The 22,978-nt window shown below is 24.0% G+C and overlaps 1 protein-coding gene across 1 annotated transcript in view; it reads right to left on the bottom strand.

The window, feature by feature from the left end:
• Nucleotides 1–2,812: 2,812 nt before the first annotated feature.
• The window catches only part of LOC114123050 (RYamide receptor), a 53,816-nt gene continuing 33,650 nt past the window's right edge, over nt 2,813–22,978 (bottom strand). The window contains exons 4-10 of the mRNA XM_027985906.2: nt 18,188–18,393; nt 16,786–16,934; nt 16,516–16,637; nt 13,744–13,961; nt 6,389–6,489; nt 6,227–6,317; nt 2,813–4,203 (exon numbers count right to left, since the gene is read on the bottom strand). Of these exons, the coding sequence (XP_027841707.2) occupies nt 3,919–4,203; nt 6,227–6,317; nt 6,389–6,489; nt 13,744–13,961; nt 16,516–16,637; nt 16,786–16,934; nt 18,188–18,393 (1,172 nt within the window). The 3' untranslated portion in view covers nt 2,813–3,918. The remainder of the gene's footprint in view (nt 4,204–6,226; nt 6,318–6,388; nt 6,490–13,743; nt 13,962–16,515; nt 16,638–16,785; nt 16,935–18,187; nt 18,394–22,978) is intronic.

Consider the following 22,978-nt stretch of genomic DNA (forward strand, 5'->3'; position numbering starts at 1 on the left):
TTTATGAAGTTAATCATATTTATATCTATAACATATAAGTTATTGTAGTTTTATAATAATATATTGTTATTTACTAATAATTTTTTTTGGTAACGACCTTCTGTAATCACAAATATGTAATATTACTAATGAATTTCAAAAAGGCCCAGCCCATATACTTGATTAATAACCAAAAAATATCAACGAATAATAAATTGGTTAATAGTAGGTACATCTGTAATTTATGTAATTATTTTATTGTTTGTATGGTCACGCTAATATTAAAATTAATACATTAAATTTTTTTTTGTACTTATTGTTTACTGTCTTAAACCAATTTTTTTTTTATAAGTCATGGAAGTAAGCTAAGTATAATATAATACATATTATTTTATTTTTATGATGCAATTCTTAAGAAACTCAAAATAAATATATATTATACACTCATACGTATGTATAATATATGATTTATTTTATTATGTTTTAAATATATTTACAATGTACATAATGTATAAATATGAGTACGTCATGTATTTTGAAACTTGAGCAACATCATAATTAGTGCAACTCGTATTAAGCTTTGAAAAAAATGTCTAAATATTTTTTTTTCAGATTATTTAAAGAAAAATTCGTAACAAAAAATTAAAAGTCTTAATTTTTTCTATGCTATTGTTGTTATTAATTTAGATTCTATTGGCTTTTTTGTCTTCATAGTTTATTGTTCAATTGTTTAATAGACAAGACTGAATAAATTATTTTAATTTTGAATTAAATATATAATAATTAGGATTTAATTGTTATCAGAAGATTTATTTTATAAATATATTTAAAGTTATAGTATCTATTTACTTTTCACAAATAAGAAATAATGTGAAATTGTAAAAATAATTGGTTTGCTGAAAAGGATTTTCGGAAGCTATTTCGTAATTGACAAAAATCCTTATAGAACTATGCTGTGACTAGTATTTATTAATGTTTATTAAAGGGTCTATATAATTGGGTGATAGACAAATTCATCCAGTTTAGGAACCTAACAAATTAAATTTGTATGTATAAGCTCTTTTGGGCGATAATAAAGGTAAAAATAAGGAAGTACAATCTTGTTAGAAATAAAAAAAATATAACAAAACGAAAATATTGTTGGTTGAAAACTATATCTTAATCTTTTACTCTTATATCGTGTTAATTTAAATTTATTTAGTAATTGAATAAACAATATTTATTTATGGTTAAAATGTGTTTAACATGACAATGATATTAATAATCATACAAAAATATTATTCTCTATAAAATTATTCGTTATTACTATGGAAAATAATTATGAAATCTTTAAATTATTTTATAAATCAAGTTTGCATATACTTTTTTCATTTATTTATTCGGTAACTAATTGCTGTTAATAATTGGCAAATAATGAAATACCTACATTATTATAATTTTAATGTACCTACCGATATAAAACCGGTAATTAAAATTTTAAGCGTGACTACGTTCCTATTTAACTTCATAATTTGACGTTTGTCACTGCATTATATTATGAATATTTAATAAAGTAATGCATGCAATGCATTGAAAAGTGTTTTCCAAAGGTTTCATTTTTCTCATAAAACCCATTAGGTAGATACTGAACTTGTTTATACATCAATCACTTTTTACTATATCATATAATTAATGTATGTCAAATAAATTATACTTAATATGAATGCGTGTAAAATGTGTATGTACAACACGATTCATTAGATGTAAAAATATATAGATGCCCAATTAGAGATGCTTAACAACTAGGCACCTTTGTTTCGATTTTGAAAATAAAATATTTTTTATTTTTATATTTAATTTTCCAAATTATATTATTTCATTAGTGTTAGATTACTTAGATGTCTAAAATTCACTGAAGTTACACTAGTTAAGATTAATTAAAATGATTATGAATTAAAAAACATAAGCAGAGTATTGAATTATTAAAAAATGATACAAAATAAATTAAATTGATAACTACAGTAATTATGTAACTATATATTATTATTATTATTATTTTTTTTTTTTGTAGAAATTGAAAGAAATTCTGATGAGAGTAATTTCAAACCTTACATGTTTTGTGGCCATAAAATCCAAAATATTAGAAAAGATAGAACTGTAATATTATTTTAGACATGTGAAGCTACAATAACTTTAAAAATATTACAATAAAAAATACAATTTTATATTGTTCTCTGATTATCATCAAATGGAATATTATTACCTGAATATACAGTGAAAACGTGTAATTTATATAATTATATATTTATTCAAGTGAATTGTGTTTGGTATTCAGAATTGTTTTTGAAAGTTACCAAAATTGTTTCATGTTATTATATATATATATTTAATATTGTACATTATATCTAATTATATTTCTATTGAACATCTGTTTGAAATATTGGAAAATATATATGTATTTCTTACGTAGTTATACATTAATATTTTTTGTATAACTTACTAGTGTTTTTCCCTAAAACCGTTTTTAGTTAATTGTATAGTACCTATACCAAAATAATAAACAAGAACAATTCCTTACATTATTTCATGTTTCTAGATAGTTTAATATATTATGCAAATTTTATAATATATTATAATGTATTATAGATATTGTAGTTACATTGTTGAAGTATAAGATCAATATTAAGTTCATGATTATTATTCCGTGTAGGTACCTAAATAATATGTACATAGGCAGGTACATATAATTAACACGTTCGATATTAAATAATATGTTAATACAGGCGATTTGAATAATTAGACGTTGGTCTGATATTTCATTCAAGTAAACCACTATGAGGTAGATAGTACAATATCGTATTATAATATTTTATTTATTTAACTCTTACAAATAATTTTATTCAAGCAGTTAACTTAATATATTTAGTCATTTAAACTATACGTATTTAAATGGTATACAATGAATATTATGGACAGTAGGAAATATTATAACATTTATAACATTATATGATAATATATAATAGTATATACATACTGTATACAGGGCTATTCACCAAACACTCTACACTCCCATTATTTTATTTTTTGGATTTCTGATTCTTAAAAACTTTTAACTACATTTTTTATATCAATTTAAAAAAGTTCTTTGGCGAACTAATATATTTATTTTTAATGAGAATTATCCTATTTTCTGTAATTATTTATTTAGATATACTTTTTCTGTATCTAAATCGAAATCCTAACAAGTAATTTTTAGTTGTAAGAAATATGGGGGCTATGATGTTTTTTCAAATTATCAAGTTTTCAGTTTAGTATTTGGTATTAATCTACCAGTATTCAATGTTTTATAATAAGTAAAAATATCCGAGTATAATTAATACTAAATCTAATATTACATATTATGTTTTATTAATTTTTGTTGTGAATTTATTACATATTATTAAAAAAAAAAAAAAAAAAAAAATGGAAATGTTTGTGTTTGGAAATTAATCCTGTATATTGTTTATTATTATAATATACAATAAAAACTTTCCAACAATGTTAAACGCGTTATTATTCGTTTCTATTATTAACAGAGTTATTATACAATGTTATATTTTGTAATTAAATATTACGTAGAACGGTGTAACTATATATGGTAATAATAATAATATATCATGGTATTATGTTGCTGGGCAAATGAGTGTTATTTTGCTCTTGCAAACTATAAGAACAAACACGGTGGCATCATTATTAAAACTAAATACCCAATATTATTATTGTTGTCCTATGACGTACACCACTGAATTCAGCTCGGTGCGATCTTCATCACGTTTTTCGAGGGGTCATTATAATATTATTATTATTATTACTATATATAAACACAGTATAACACTATATAGTATGTAATAATCACAAATCATTGTAACACGTTACCGATACATACAATTTGTCTCCGGCAAAGACGCGATTTATTTTTTTTTACAGGCACAGCTCTTCAAGGTCCGAACGACTGCCACACTTTATCAACGTGATCTTGCCCGATTTGCACACGAACATTTCCAGCTCGTCCCTTCTCGGCGGCGGGCTATCCGCGCACACGCCGTTCGCCGTCGTTCGATCCGTACACCGTGTTGAATATCCTCTTTTCCACTCGGACAGCGTGGTGGACCGCATCGACGCAAACCTACCATGATTCGAGTTTGATTTGCCACGAAACCGTCGGAAGTGTCTCAATTTGATGCGGAACTCGCGTTTGAATTTTTCCTGAAACGTCAACATTGCGACACTTACCTACCATCCGAATAAACATAGTTTTAATAATATCCTAGAATCTTCAATCGATAACTTCATAATAATATTATACTACCTTACTAAAATCACGGTGATGAATAACATATTAAAACAAGTATTATTCCATTTATAGTTTGGCACCAGGTGTGTGAGTTAATATTGTTTGCTTTAAAACGAATATAGAAATTCATAATTTATTATTACATTAATTATTCGAATTATGTTTATTGTATGATCAAAATATATGGTTTACTATCAATATTCAACCAGGTCGTGTCAAATGTCCGTTAAATATTCATATTTTTGTGAATAACAGATGACTAAAATAGTGTACATAAGTTTGCCTAATAAATCACAATCGAAGTTAACAGGCTACCTGTCTTATTATTTCTAGTGCCCCAAATTTGGTATTATATATAAATAATTACCAAGCAATTAAATACGTATAGCCAATAAAAAATAATTTTAATCGAAAATGTTGGTTTAAAAAGTGAAATATATGTAGTTAAATCGTAAAAAATAAATAAACAACAGCATGCGCTTTAAACTTATAACTTAAATTAACATCTAGAATTATGAAGTGTTAAACATTAACGTTAAAACGTCTAAAATATTAGTTCTCAAGAAAATTTTTCTTTTATAATATATATTATAAAAGTTAACTAAAATGTAAAATTTCAAAATGAACTTTATTTCGTTTATTTATTATATTTGTTAACCTTAAATTGAATAAATTCAATAATTTAAAATAAAACTCTTTATGATGCATCACCAAATTAAACTACATCTTGGTAAAGTTAGATCGTTTTTTTGTATTTTGTATTATAAAGCGTACCATAACATTTTTCAATAACATTTTTAAAATAAAATATTTACATATAAATGTAAAACAAATATTATAATATTACAAAATTTTTTCTGTTTATCTAAATAAATTCGTAATATAAGCTGTATAAGCAGTTTAAAGTATTTATTTATTCTAAAGCTAAGATTTTCAAGTTTTTTTTTAAAAAAAAATTAATATTTAATTTATAATATTTTAAAATTAAAATCAAAAGGTAATGAATCACCATTTGGAGACTTATTTTTATCACATCTGTCCATATTTTGAGGTATACGTATTAACAACATGTTATAATAATTGTGTAATACATAAAAAGTAGGAAACGCAGGCAACCGATTTTCAGTATAGTAGGCATCGAGTGTACAACTTTGTCATTATTTTAATGTATTTCTTAAATTTAAATCCAATGAAAATCATTGCAAACGAAAATGATTTTGATCGAAGACGGTCTATCAATTTTACTATTAAAGCATTAATTATATTTTATGACTTATTTCTATTTTTATTAAATCAGTTTATTTAATTATTAATGTAAATTACGTTATAATAAATTATTTTTTGCTAACAAAGTTGCATTTGAAAATGCCATTATATGTATATTATAACATAATAATATATTTTAAAAGTTTCAATAGGGCCTAAAAATAATATTTTTAAATTAAAATTAAAAAAACTACAATATTGTTATTCATCGTTTAAAGATCAAATTACATCCAAATTTATCTTTTTTTCAGATTTGTAGTTGGATAAGAGAGAGATAGAGAGATCTAATGAGAAGGAATTCTAGTATAAGGCTTCTCTCTCACAGCTGAAAATCAAAGAAACTGCCCTAAGGTTTATGCCGAACAGAAATAATACACACGCTTCGTTGTAAAATCAATTATAATTATCTGAATTATTGCTCCGCTCAGAAACTCGATGAAGAATATTTTATAATATTGATTCATACAAATTAATATGAATGTGCTTTGTCATATATTTTAGTAAAGTATATTCGTCTGCTAACGACGATATATAATATAATAAATATATTATATTATATTAATATGTCATAAACTTAAAACGTAATAATTTATGTTCTAATACATTTATGACAACACTTTTCATTATTATTACTGAAATATGTATACAATAATAACTTATAGTACTCACGTTATATATTCCATAGATAAATGGGTTGTAACAGCTGTTGCTCATTGCAAGCCAGTCACAACAAAAGAACACAATGTTTATATAGCGAAATCTAAATAACGTAAATTTTGAAATTACTTGTAAATTCAGAAATTAAGTACCAACAAAGTAATAATAATTTACTGATTTATTGATGGAAATATATCTTGAAGTACGTTATACGTTTGTAATGGTAACCAACATAAAACGAACAATCCAACCACAATAACTAGCATCTTTATCACCTGGAAAACATCAACAAATAGATAACTACATTTAATTTTGAACTTAAATAGAACATCTTAAATTAGTGTTAAAATAAAAATAATTATACCTGTAAATCTAGTGATTTGTTATAATATTTAACTTACCACTTAAGATCCATTATTTTTATCTACAAATGTAGAATAGTTAAAATTGATTGAATTACTTTGAAATGAGATTTTGCTTTATTTTGTGATCATATTAAGTACGTTTAATAAGAAATTCAAGTAATTTATATTTTTTTAATTGTTTATCGATGGTACTTAAATGTTAATAATAAATCTCATTGTAATATGTTGTGTATATATAGTAGATATAACAGTAGGTACTATGAAAAAAAAGTACTATCATTAAAATTAAAACTGATATTTCTAATAATTATACAATTTGTATGTATATTAAAAAGATCAATGATTGTGAAAGTATTCATTACATTTTATACGATGAATGTATAAAATCTTGTATTCTTGTATACGATTAGTAGCTTATACTAAATTATTATGAAAAAAGTATAAGAATGGGAAATATAAATTTTGTGAAAGTATTTAAAGTATGTAAGCTTGTTGAGATATCAATTCCATTTCAATTCAACATTGAAGTATGCAGTTTTTGATCGTATAGACTCAGATTTTTTAAAACTTTGTGTATAATAGTCTCTGACAAAGTATGTTAAATATGCAGTATATTGTTACCATTGTGACTTTTAACAAAATTATTTGGTTCAAAAAATCAATTAACAATTTAAAAGAATGCTGATATAAATGCAACTGTTGTAACTTGAGAGAATGATTATGTGATTTTGAAAAATGTGGAATTTTTCATACCGATATATTATATATTTTATTATTAAAAGTTGGTTTAATTTTTTTAAACAACTATAATAATTGAAAACCTAATTTGTATATTCAGTACCATAATACTATATTATATTCTAATAATAATAAAAAATTATCTATATTTATAGAGAAAAATATAAAAATATATTTGATTTGATAATTTATTAAGAGTCTATAGTTAAATTATGAATTAGGTGAGCACTTATAGAGCGACGGACAATTATAGATATGCACGTCTTTACACATTATTAAAACCATATAGTACTGTACTTATGTTAATTTGTTTTTATTTTTATGAATTCATCATAATAATAGTATAGTTCTAATTTATTATTGAAATAAGAGTGAAGAAACACAGCTTTTGTGTCTAATCGTGCTTAAATTTTTATATAATATGAAATTGGAACTAGAGAATTATATGTCTTACAATGTACATTTTTATTGAATATTTGGATATTACATTTATCAAAACATTCAATAGTTGAAATAATAAAACTACTTATGAATATAGTTTTTAAATATTTTTAACCATTTTTTTGGATAAATTTTACCTTATTATATTTAAAATTCATTTATTGTTTTAAAATGACCCAGTGGGCTTATTGAATCAAGCGCTCACTTACCCGTTAATGACAATGCACGTATTTACAAAAGATTTCGTACTTGTTAAAAGTTTTAAAATATTGTCTGACGGTTTCTAGTCGAACTTATCAAATATGTTATTAATGTATCAGACAGCTTTCTAGATATAGAAATACCTTAGAGATAGATCGCTCATAAGTTTTTGTTACATTATTATGGTTGGTTACACTACACTAACCTTATAGTCAAAAATCTCAGAATCAATTAAAGTTGTACACTGTAAAATTATTAATTTAAAAGTTTAATAAATAAGTAGGTATGCTATATGTCTTAATTATAAATCGTAACTGTTTATATTTTGAATGTTCGAAACAAATCATATGATTGATGTGACAGTTTATATTTTTAATCATATTTATATTATAAATAGGTTCAAAATTTAGTTAGATAAAAAATAATATATATTATAATTGAAAAAATATTTTATTACTTATTTAAAAATCGATGATTAAATTGTAAGCTACTTTAAAGAATAGAAAGTAGCTTAAAATTAGTTAATGAAATACAACGACGAAGAGGTTCGTTATATTATCCTTAACGAGTAGCAGATCAGTTATTGAGGATATTTATACATTTTATATTTCTTGAATGCTTGTGATCAGTAGGAGAGATTAAACCTAAATTTTGTAGTATTAAAGAAAAATCATGATGTGAAATATCGATATTCAGTATTGACTATATCTATATATTTACTATAGTAAACATTAAAAACTTACGTTCAATAGGTTAAACTTTACAAGAGCTGAAACCAGTGAAAGGACCGTATAGAACAAGAACACATTGGATTAGTCTTACAACTCAGTTACAACTTTGCAATATAAAGAATTTAAGGGGGAAGACATCTTGACTTCACTTGTAACTTGTTTAATGAAACCTAGTGCTTTAAGTGCCTTGTAGGGAGCCATCCCGATTTACAGGTTGGTAGATAATGCAGGAATTAGAATTATACCAAGTTCGCAGTAGAATTTGACTATGGTTGTGAATTTCGGTATTAAATGTAACTGTGAATGAAATACTTAAAGTTAATATAATTGATAAGACATCAGCTACGGGGAAAAGTTGAATTAAAAAATTGTGCCTAAGTATTCGTAATACTTTTAAATAGTTTTAAGTACAATTTGTTGAATTTTGTATTAAATTATTAATCTTTCTGACTGAAAATGTCAACAGATATAAGAAAAAAAAATATTAAGCCGATTCAAAAATCCTCATATTATAACATATTCATCAGGATTAATGAAAAACTATAGGTAAATGTAGGGAGCGTTGTGCAGGTCACATATAATTATTTGAACGATGTACCACGTTCGGTGCAATCTTTAAATTTTTTAAAAAAGGAAAAGTAATTTATAATAAACATAACATTGGTTATTTAATTAAAATAACGTTATACTTTAATGTTACGTAATAGATACGTACTACTTATTTAGCCCTAGAATTGTGGATGACTATAGTCTGTTTAAGACTGTGATTATCTTCTAAATAATATTAGATTCAATACGTTTTGTATTTATAAGAATATACCTGGCAATTCTATAGTTATTAATGTTATTTTTAAGTTTGTTAAATATGTAAAAGAATGTAAAAAAAAAATATTAACAACAATGTAATGAATGAGATAAAAATAGGTACAAACGATAATGGATATAAATGTGCAGAACTCAAAAATATCCAATATTAAATATTTTTGACGATAATATTTTCTGTCTTCGTCTTTTGATTTTATTATTACAGTAGAAATTATGTTTGGTAGTAGTTCTTTATTTCTATACACTAGACATTACACACTAGTAACTTATCGAAAACCAGCATAGTAACTAAACTATTTGTCTGTGTGCTTGGAAATACCTGTCATAATTTGATACAATTATAAAATATAACAATTATTAGCTTAAAATGTAAATAGAAACTAATAGAATTATTTTACTGATTTTATTAATTTTGTCATTTTGAGATAATTAGGTATAGGAAATCTTATCAAATGATGTGAGAAATGTATTTGTTAAATAATCTATCAAGAAACTTTTAACACCATAGAATAATATTATTATAGTAATTTCTAATTAAAACTTCCAATGTGGTGTTTCCATAAGACCTAAAATAATACACGTTAATCAATTATAATGTAGTCAGTTACTACTTCTGGAACAATGTTTATGGATTAAAAAATCAAGTACATGTTTATAAATAGCAATGGATTTTATTTATAATGTATTCAAAAACTCTAGAAATCAATAAACAGAGTATAATAATTTATTTAGACAATATTCATTTGAATTTTGATTTCGTTACTTTCGGTCATTTCGTTTATTTGACAAAACTATCTTTTTCGAAATATATTGTTAGTAAAAAAGAATATTTTCATTTGAAACCTAAGTTTGTATCGGAACAGAAAAGTCATTGAATACATTAAATAATTATGTAAATGAAAATATGGTCTATAAGTTAGGTTATTTTAAAAATCAGAATCGAATTAATAAATAATTATTTAAGTATTTATGGCGTGCACATATATAAAACATTACTCGTCATTTATGTAACAAAAAGTAACAATATCTCACTTATACTAATTGCTATTAAAAATGGATTTTTTTAAATTGTTATTTGAAAACAAAATAATATTGGTTTAATGTTTTAATTTTGTATTTATTATACAGCTACACAATAAAAAATAAATCGAATTGTATAAAATATAAGATTTAAAATTTTACATGATATGATATAAATTATTTTCTTGAGGTGTAAAAATGATTTATTATCAAAAGTTAACATAACTTATCTTTACTAAAATATTATTAATATTTTGTAGCGGTAGTTAGAAATTTATATTAAAACCGTGTATAGTATATATTTATAGCTATAGGTGCTTCAAGAGCGTTTATTTTCTGCATGAGTATTAAAATGAATGACATCAAAGGACTATCATTTTAAATGAGTCTGTAATCGTAGTAATAGCACACTCCAACTGCGTTGAATTAAATTTAAATTGGTGTGGAGGAATCTAAAGTAAAGTACCCAATTCTTAACATATCATGTAGTTCTATAAAAGAAGGAGCTATTAAAATATATAAATAAACATAGGTACCAAAATTGATTTATTAATAATCGTAAATATAATAAACCGCGATTTAACTATCCATTTTTCCAAATACCGTCTGGGTATTTATTTAAGAAAGATAATAAATCATAATTTTTCAGAAAAATTATTGTTAAAAAAATAAATGTTCTTTAATTGTAGATTGTCATGCATTTTTGAAAGGACATAAACTCGTATAATAGTTATTTTCATATACTAATTCAAATTTTTAGTTTATTTATTCATATACAATTATACAACATTTTACCTTTTACTTAACCGACTTCATAAAAAATCGATTCAAATATATTTATCATATCATATTATGGTAGGTATAAAATAAAAATATTGAAAATAATTAATGAAACGTGGATATGTGGACATGGTCACATATATTTTATTGACATCAATATCGATATTATACTTTAAAGTGCATCGAAGTTAAATTGATATGGTGGCTCGTGTTTGAGCGTCACTAAATCGAATTTATCACAGTGAGTAATTTTTTCATTTGATTCTCTAGGCTTTTCATACCCTACCCTATTTCATATTATTACCTGTTAATATTCTTTTTGGTTTTCTTTATAGAAACAACAAAAATATATTAAGAAAGTAATGTTAAATAAATAAATACGTGTACAAAATTATTAAAATTATTACAATATTAGAGACATAGAGACATACTATAAATATGGCACTCTAAAAATAATTAATTTGTGTATAATATTAATATTTTATATGGTTATTTTATTATATTAATTAATTTAGAACTAATTTTTACTATTCCAAATCACAGTTTTTTTTTTTTTTTTTAATAATATTTCAAACAACACATATTTTTTTACCATGTTTCATTATCAATTAATAATATAATATAGTTGATTATATCTAAATTGTATGAGTGTTTATATCATTTAATTTTTTTATGTTACGATTTAGATTAAAATGATATTATTATTTTTAATATATTTTAAAGGGTATAAGAAAGTATAGAAAACTACTAAATTTATATATTTTATGTATATTGTTGTAATTCTTAAACTACATTAAATTGTTAGCAGAAATTATAATTTAATTTTACTATGAAAATCGTAATGTTTTACTAAACAATATATAAGATATTAATTATTTAGTCTGAGCACGTAATATTTGTGAATGAAAATATGCCAAAGGCCAATTCTTTAAAACCAAAATTTTCAAAGAAGCACAATTTCTCATCTGGTTGCCACCCTCCTATCAACAAAATGTTAAAAATAAAAAGTTTTGTTCAGTTTACTCTAATGGTTTCGAATAACCTAATATATATGGTATAGTACCAGACAAACTAGTCAAAAAGTCGATCGGGATTCATTTTTGTAATTTTATAACAAAAAAAATGTTTGTAAATTTTTTTGATATAATATAGGTACATACATTTTTTTTGTTTTTTGGTTGATAGTGACAGCTTAATAAACTCAGAGGTCGATCAAAAGTCCATAAAAGTTATAGCCAACCCTATACTATACTATCAATAATCAAAAATAATAAGAACTTAAGCGTTTAAGGACGTCTCTAAATATGTTATATTTATATTATATCCCTGTCAACATTTGTTATTATCTTCTAAAAATTATGGCAAATACTCAAAAACAATTAAATTTACCATTTTATCTACTTTAGTTTAAATTTAAATTTAAATATATTTATCCAATTTTGATATTGAATTTCATAGATCTAAGTATCATCGTATACTTATATGATACATATAAAACGCAGAAATTACACCAGCCTCAGCTGAAATAGGTCAAAACGAATAAATAGTTTATTAAAATAACCCATGATATAAATACTTTTCTTTTTCTGCTTTTTCTAGTGGAAAAGAACAAAACGTTTTTAATTTATCTTTATTTTTTTTTAATTAAAATTGATAAACCAAAGTTCACGGGAAAACAAGTCTTAATGTGGCCATTATCCGTACTGTAAAATATGTTGTGGATTGCATATAACCTGGAACTAATGCAATAACTAGTAACTACAATCCAGATAGTTCAATGATTCTTAAAAATATCGCTCTGTTTTTTATAGTCTGTTGGTCTAATTTTCACGTATTTTCTTGAAAAGTATACTTGAGTTAAATTGCCACGTGTTTATCTTATAAATATTATTAACATGAGAAAAATATTATCTTATAGTTAATTAAATTTTAAAATTTTTTTATTTTCCTTTATTCGAAATTCAGTTACCTAAAATATTATATCACATTATTATTTGATGTTAAAACTCAATTTATTAACGAACTAAAACCATAATATATTATCAAAAAATTCATTACTGTTTCTGTTTTCATATTTTTGTAATACTCTTAATGATAAAATATTATATGCATGCATTTTTCTTTACAGAAGTTAAATACATATAACTTTTATTGATAAATATTTTGAACGTAACCTTTGAAGTATTGAAACTATAAAACTTTTCCTTAAATGTATGATCGTGATTCTGAGTGAAATCGATAATTTTTAGAGAGCAGTAAGTATTATTTCTAGTGATCGATAAAAAGTGCCATATTATCAGGTGTTCACAAAAGATATGAGAGTAAAATAATTATTGACTGCTTGTAGGTGGAGTTAAGCAATTATTGAACTTGATATCATAACAGACTATTTGAACAATATTATATTTTCAATACGATGGGCACGTACTTTTTTTTTGTTCCGCATTAAATTTGCGTCTCTACTGTCCTGTGCATTGCCTGGTGCATGTGAGCCCCACAATCGTAACGCCATTCGCATATATACAACAGTAATAATGACAACGGGAACTAGGTACTGGACAAATAGAAGTGTTATTCTGTAGAACAGCATAGAGCGCTCTGGAAGCCGGACGTTGTAGCAAAACGGTTTAACTAACTTCCGGCCGTCTGCAAAATATAATAAATTATTAATCAATTTAATAAATTAATTATTAATAACGTAGGTGTATTATATACAAACAAGATGCATTTTTCAAAAGAAAACTTCTATTTTCTCGAAAAGCGTTTAATTTTTAGAAATAATTTTCACAGAATTTTACAAAATTAAAAAAAAAAATGATACATATTTTCTTTATCATTATAAATGTTTAAAATTAATTTTTTTGAATAACAACATACAATTTCAATTTCATATTTCGGATGAAAATAAATTTCTTCTAAACAATTAATTAAATTCTCCAACTCTGCTTATCAAAAATTAAAAACATAACTACTTTATTAAATCAAACTATTAACTACTTCTTTTACAGTTAATTAAATACGTTAAAAACTATAACGATAAAAATAATTAAAAGTATAATTTTATTTTTTTGAAATTGTTGTTTTACAATGACTTTATTATTTAGGTATATATCATACCACGAGTTATATATGATATATTGTGTGTGTGTGTGTGTGTGTGTGTTGACATTTTTAATTTTTTCTAAGAGAAATACGTTATAAGAGATATTTTTATATTGATATTCTTTCAGTTTGTTTATGCAAACTATCGATATATTATAAATTATCAATTGATAAATAAATGATTTTTTTAATTTTGTTGTTGAACATTAAGTATTTGTTATCAATGTTTATAATGCTAAAAAAATATTATTGTATTTAAATAAAACATTGATTTTCTTACACTAGGTACTAATCATAAACTCAATAGCTATAAACCAACCACGCGTCGTATCTACGCTGATTAAAATTTAATTTAAAATAATTTCAAGGCTAACTAATTTATTTGTGTCTATATTATTATATATCAATCAACGTTTTGGTTTAATTACTCTGCGTTAAAAAAATATTTTGGGTTCTAAAAATTTACAAAATAATGTAAATTGTACATTTTGTCAATGCGTGCGTAGCCATATTCTGTGAACAGCCAATGATCATTAGCTTTACATAGAGTTATGTGTAACATCTGTATAATATTATTATAGAGTTAATATTTTATTCATTTAACTAAATATGTCCCTAGAATGGTTTCAGATGTCGTTTATTCTACCAAATTTTTGTTATTTATGTTTCAAAGGCTTTAATATTATTTTATTTTATAGCAAGTGTAGCAATATAAAGTAGAGATTTTAAAACATTTTCATATTTTTTGATAAGAATTTTTTTTATTATAAATAATAACATTTTTATTTAATTAATTTTTTTTTTTTTTTTTTGAAAATTGAAGTTAAAGTAGTGTACAGCGATATTAATGTAAATTATTCCACTTGACCCAAGTTCCTTCTGGCATTATTTTACCATAATTCTTTTAAAAATTCGTATTTCAATTTATAAAATAATAAAATTGCACATATTATGTCATATTTTTAATAATGATGTAAACATATTTCAGTATTATACACTTATATTTTACTTAATATGTGAATACATTCGTATATACAATAAGTAGTTATATTTGTCTACAATTATATGAAAGAAAATTCATAAAACAATAATAATATTATTGTTAATTAATATTAATTTATTTATATAAAGATCAAAGAATATTCATTTATCAAATGTTTAAACAAAAATTGCGTAGAATTAAGTGTTTACATTAATTTAAATTGTAATTTATTGATGACTATACATTATTTAGTATTAAACCAATATTTGAAATCTGTGAATAAAACAATGGTAGTTGTTTCTCCGCTGTTTTAAATTTTTAAGAACCTTGATTTCAATAGATTATTATAATTGTTGAAACTTATTTTTAATTCATTATTTCGCCTTAACGCACTTCACACTCAAATACAAACACGCGTTGAATTAAAAACGTATGAGAATTCATTAAGGGAAATAAATAAGAGGTTTGATAGCATTTTAAATGTTTTAATTAAGAAGTGCAATATTATTATAGACTTCGGGTAAGTTAAATAATTTTATTTAAAATTATTAGTAGCGATTATAAATAATTGATCTATGTATTGAATTGTATGTATAATGTATTACATATATAATTATCATTTATAATAATAAAAATAATACTACAATATTAATTTCTTTTTTAAATTTTTGATTATTATGATTTACTATTATAAAAATAGTGTGTGATAGAGCCTATGCCTATCTTAATAACTTTAAATCTGCCTATTAGATAGAATAAGATATTATTTTCTCTGAGATTTACATAATATTTAGCATTTAATTCTATAACTACGTATTTATCGCTTATTGAATTTAATTCAATAAATCTAATATAAATATAAACAAATATGAGTTGATTCAAATTAACAATGGTTAAATAATTTAATTTTTTAATAAAAGTCTATTCGGTTTTTTTGCCAAGTATAAAAATTGTTTTGGAATAAGGTTGAATAATGAGATACATCCTTTGACTGTGTTATAAACAATATATTGTCCATATCAACCGGAAACAATGGTACTGGGTATTTAGAAACTGTTTGATGAAGTAGTTGTAATAGAAAAGGAAAGTCATCGTATAAATAAAATTACAACTGACCTCTATCTCCGTATTCGATAAATTGCACCCTGAGAGCAATAGCCATTGGCGTCGCTAGCACAAAAGCTATCACCCAAATGGTGGCTATTGACATTTTTGCTCGGAATTTCGACGGTATTGCGCTGTTAACAATACGAAATAATAATAATACTTATAATAAATCATGACTGTTAACACAACACAACTATTTATACATTTTGAAATAAAACAATTATATTTATGTCGCTTGTTGGGTAATACAATTTATTTTTACCAAGACAACTTACTAACCTGAGCGGACTGAGGATAGCTCTGTGCCGGTCAACTGCAATTGCGGTAAGGGTAAAAATGCTCACGTTAACTGAAAGTACTTGTACGAACGGACAAAATGGACACATTATAGCAGGTAAATTCCATCGTTGCAACAGAGCAGCCTGGAACTTAATTACCATCGTATTTCTGGATTAATCGTTTGTTTAATTGATCATGATGTTATATTTTAATGCGTACACCTATACCATTCAATCTACTGGGACTTGGGAGTATATGCCTACCTTTGATAATGTCTATAATATAATTGTTGATATTACTATTCTATATTTTACGATATAATTAAAAAAAACTATTACAGTTAATTAAAAAAATAAATATGTAATATAATTGTATAATATTTTTTCCCAATATACCTAGATGACGATGATCAGTATCTATCTGATTTAGCCAGACAAGTAGTCGAAAAAAAATCTGATTTATTTCTTCTAAATAAATAAAGAAACTGATATTACAGATAAAGCATAATATAATGTATAGTATATTATATCATATAATATTTTACCCAGATTATTATAATTATTTTTTTTTTTTTATTTATTTCTCATTTTGATTTATTTGTTGATGCTTTTCATTTTTTAAGCCCACAATTATTAGTAAATAATTAAATTTTTTTAAAGCTTAGAATTGTAATAAAAATAACACTTATAACTATTAACTTATCGTATGGTAAATAAAAATAAAAATGTGACTATACACATTTTTGATACTTTTTAAGTCTATCAACAACTAAAACTAACTAAAAACAAGTATTAAATTTCTGTAAGAATGAATTATGAGGAACAACTTTGTATTAATTTTCATTTGATTAATACAATAAAAAAACTATAATATATTATATTCTAAAATTTAAAAGGTTTATAAACAGTTTTAAAAGATTTCTAAAATAATATTACTACTATTATATACCTATTTAAGTATTTTGTGAAAATATCATATTATCCTCATGATTATAACAATAATAAAATTAAAATAAAGTTTCATATAAATATTTGAATATTCAAAATGTGTTTTGCTAGTTATCTAAATAAAAACAATACATTTTAAAGAGCAGTGTTAAATTTTTTATTAACTTTAATAATATTTAAAATATGTATTTAGATTGTTATTAAGTTGTTAAGACGTTTTTTTATAGAATTATGTGTAATTACCTTACCTATATAATATATATTATATATATATTTTTTTTTTGGGGCTCAACAGTAGATCTGATGTAGGTACAATAGGTACATGTATTTCTATCTCTTGTACTTTTAACTTATAGCGATATGCCGCAGTACAAACAGTTAAACATAGCGAATATCTGCTTTTTTAAGTATTAACAATCGCAAATCTGTAAAATAAGTTCAATAAAATTACTTACTTGAAATGGTATTGAAAATAGACCGATAACGATATCGGCTAATGCCAAGTTTGCTATGTACAAGTTGGTTACGTTATGCATCCGTTTACTGGACGTCACAATCCATATTACTAAAGCATTTCCAACCACTGCCATGACAGAAATCGTGCCATAAAACATTGATAGAAGGACAATTATGCTTACGGGTACATCATATAGAAATGTAGCTATAATATTAAAATAATAATGAAGTATATTATAATAATCGTTTGTTTTAGTTAATTATTAACAAGCTAAATACATTTTCATATAATGAATTATTAATACTTCAAACTGCAATATTATATTATAATATTATAATACAATGACAGTAATTTAAAATTATTAAATACACATAATATAAAATCTAAATTTTAAATACCAACTTTGTTTTCTTACATCATTTAAGGCATATTCTATGGTGATAAAGCCTTCTTTTTTTTTTTAAATGAAAATTATCTTTTTAAATTGTTAAACAAAAAATTCTTTTTTTTTTTTAAATTGTGATATTTTAGCTAATAGTTTTTTTTTTTAAAAAATACTAAATATTAGAATTTAAATAAATTTGTTATAAAAACAAAACAATGAGGTTCCTCCTTTGGTATCAGACTTAGAATATAAAGCCGTTTATTAATGATTCTAATCAATAATATCTTTTGAATTATTATTATTATTATAAGCACGTACTGAATTAGAAATTTATATTATCATGTTAGATCCAATTGAATCATTCAATTGTTCAATTGTTTAAGATTAAATTAATAAGATCATAGTAGGGGTTACTTCTGAATTCAACGTCATTCAGTTCTAAGAGTTAAACTACATTAGTGTCGCGGTAAATGGGGTTTTTTGATAAATTGTTATGTATGGATGCATAAATCGATCCAACTACTTAAACTTTACAGTAATAGTATTATAAATATTACTTAAATGTTCAGTGATTAAATAACTTTATTCAAGTGATAATAATATATGAAAGCCGGAAGAGTCGTACTTGAATGTATATATATATTGCACTTTAAAACCCCACTGCAAAATTATGACAATTAGGTACAATATAATTTATAGGTGTTGTATTATAATATGAAACCGTTTTAAATCTATTCAATTTCTTAAATGAACAATATTTGGATTATGAATACTATCATAACAATACTCTATACAACATTATGGAATAAAACATAAATCATTGTAATTTACTATAGGATTAGACGACAATATGTTATATAGTAGGAATTGACCTTTTTTTTATTACGTATACATACACGTATAATATATATTATATAACGTCACATTGGATTTTAATATCAGTAGGTACTAATCAAACAAACCTAATTGTTCAAATAAATGCGTTCAATAATACATATTATTACCTATGTATATTAGTTTTAAATTAGATTTTTCTCTAAATATTATATTAAGCCGGTACCAATGTTGTGGACCTTATTATAAAGTGACTGTCGAGTGAGTACCTATCAGTTGATAACATCGTAACATTATAAGTTTTTATTAAGCCTAATTAAGATATATACAAAACGTGTACAACGTACACGTAGGTATAATATACCTACCTACATAAATTATATCGTGAACCAGTAAAGTTATCACCAATTATTATGATGGTTCTTATAGTTATATACAGACTTATGTGAAATAGACATATGAGAATATTCTAAATTCGGCTATTTCACTATATTTTTAGAAGCGAACTGTACGTCGACTAGTGACTATCGTATTGAATGGTTATTGTATTTCTCTTAAGTTTTAATTTTTAACATATCTGAAAAAGCGATATTTATGGAAAGTTTTAGTGGAAAATTTTAATAATATTCTGAAAAATAAAAATTTTTTTAGCTTATAAGCCAAAATCAGAAGATGGATTATAACGTTGGTAATGTTGTATAACTACCTACTTGCCAACCAGTAATATACATAAATAAAACTAAATAAGTAGTCGCTGATGAATTATACAATTCTTATTTTTCGAGAAAAATATTTACGGTCAAAAAGTACTTTATTCACTATAGATACAAGAAGTATTAGAGTGAAAATCGGGATATGTGATTCACATAAAAACAAAAAAAAACGTATATTTTAATGTATAAATTGTTTGTAAAAAGAAGTGGGAAAAAATCCCTTTTAACTTTCAACACCTATAAATGTACATTTTTAATACAGAAGACTGATTTATTCATTCGCTTATTTATTAGACTGACTAAAATGTTTACATTACGATTTAATTAATGTGTTTTTAAGATGCACTTCAATGTTTTTTACTCGATATAATATGTAATATATTTATACTTATACGTAGAAGACAATATAATGTTATACATGTAATACAATAATATGACGTAATGTAATACATTTTTTTATCCGTTTGCAGAACGGTACTATTATTACCTAGGATACGCCATTAGTATGATGCATATTATGAGAGACTAACTACACGTGCGGTATAGGTACCTACATAATATGTGCATTATTGTTATAGACGTTTTGCCTTTTCAATTCTCGAGTAGGAATGGTATTGTTAATATTATTACGTTTGACTTTTTCCAGTAGGAATTTTGTGTGTGGGATTTAAAAAATAACAATTGGTCCTAATATGAACATAATACAATAATATATGAACCAGGAGTGGAGTAAAAAATTCGGTTTTAAATGAAAGACTACTTAGTATAGGTACTATACTAGAATGGCTTTGAATGATTCATGTGACGCGTCAATGAATCGCGCCCAACTAATAAACGGAAATATTGTTGGCGTTGAATTCGAATGAGATCGGGTTATATATTATTTTCTCTCAAGACACGCGCTCGAACCGTGCTTTTTTATTTTTTGATTTAATAACAGTACCTGTAACACGATACTTTACAGAATCGGAGAGCAGCATCTATGAAAAAAAAAGTTATGATAACAAAAGTCTTCGGAAATTGCCACAAACCCCTCTTTCCGTCAGCATATGACGGGGTGTGACGCACGACCGATCGCCTTTTTCGAATTATAGGCACGTAATTAATCGCATCTATAATATTCACAAGAGTGTAACATCGAACGAAAAATTATTATTATTATATATATAGAGGTATATTATTATAATTTTAAATTCTCTTTACAATGTGAAATCTACACTATGAAGTGTTTACGGTCCATGAATCCGTTTAAGATAATCTTCCGACCGATAACAGAAAAAAGTCACTTCCTTTATCTGAACCACAATCGACAAATGAGTTCAGTCTTTACTTTAGACGTAAGTAATATATCTACACCAAAACACTCACCTGAAATAAACTATGTACTCGTAAAATTGCTAACAAAGATTTTTAAAGGCCAATTCGTGCTTTGTATATTATCGTGTTATATTTAAATTGTATTATTTTCCTTCGGAACTTGGCTCACAAGCATGCATATTTAAAGACAATATTCTAACTATAATTTATCTGGTGGTACAAGAACTATAATATTATAACTCATTTGTTTATTATAAAAAAGATCAGTTGAATATATTTTTCAAAAACTTTTTAGTACTTTTAATATAAAATAATAATAATGTTTATATGCAACTATAAAATGGTCTATTTTAAAAAATACAAATATGTACGTATACATTATACACAATACATATTATATATTATATAATATTAAACTGAATAAACTAATATATTTTGTAATATATGTTTATGTTAATATTATTATGATAACAAGACAAATTCAAATAAAATAAAAACCATAATTCATAAAACACCGTTAAAAATATACATTTAATTAAAAAACAAAAAATAGGTTTATCAGTTTATAAAAGTATAAAAATTCTAAAAGCCGTGAAAATTAAACTTGTAATATTTTTTTTTATCTTGAGCCAAACATGAAAAGTAATGATATATTTAAAGAAAAATCAATATTCTACACCTAAAATAAAGTAGAGCCAAACTATTTAAAAAAAATATTTCTGATACTATAAAACTAAAAAAAAAATTTTTAAATACTGTTCATATTCTCTAACGTGTACCCGTAGCTGAGATAATTATCTACGCATAAATTGCAATAGATCTAACGAGTCAAATGACGAATGTGTTATCTACAAGATAGATTATCTAATGAAATACAAAGGATGCCTGGATATAGTGGATATTACTTTAACAATTCTGTAAAACAATTCCAATCAAACACGGTACGTAATACTCACTTAAGCAATAACATTAATAACATAAGTCCTATAAATAATGTGAATAATAATATTAATTGTAAAACAACCCAGCAGCGAACATCTGATACTGAATCATCTCAATCTCATTTCTAAGTTGTATCTGATCATAAACTAACTTACCAAACAAATCAAACTAATGATAAAACGATATTTCATTTCTTATCAATTCTCTAAATGATTTTAAATTGTGTACGAATCCATTGTTCGCTACAGTTCTTGATTGCCTATGCTACTAACTTAAAATATTAAATAATTAATTTACTTATCAGTGGTTTATTTTACGAATGACTACCTTGGAATGATTATGGTTTAGCGAATTATAAAAAATGAACTAATTACAACATTAAACAAAAAGTTATAATTGATCTACCACTGATTGAACTCGATAAATGAACTAATTTTTAATTCTAATTGTTTTGAATATTATTTGCATTTAATAATTAATAAATATTATTGTTGTATAAATAACAAATTTGAGGTATACATAAACTCAGTTTCAACTAAATATGTTTGGTAACATAATACTGAATGTTAGCTTTTAAGTTTACACGTCATTGTACAAA

The sequence above is a fragment of the Aphis gossypii genome, chromosome 2 (genome assembly GCF_020184175.1).
Source record: "Aphis gossypii isolate Hap1 chromosome 2, ASM2018417v2, whole genome shotgun sequence".
Classification (NCBI taxonomy): Eukaryota; Metazoa; Arthropoda; class Insecta; order Hemiptera; family Aphididae; genus Aphis; species Aphis gossypii.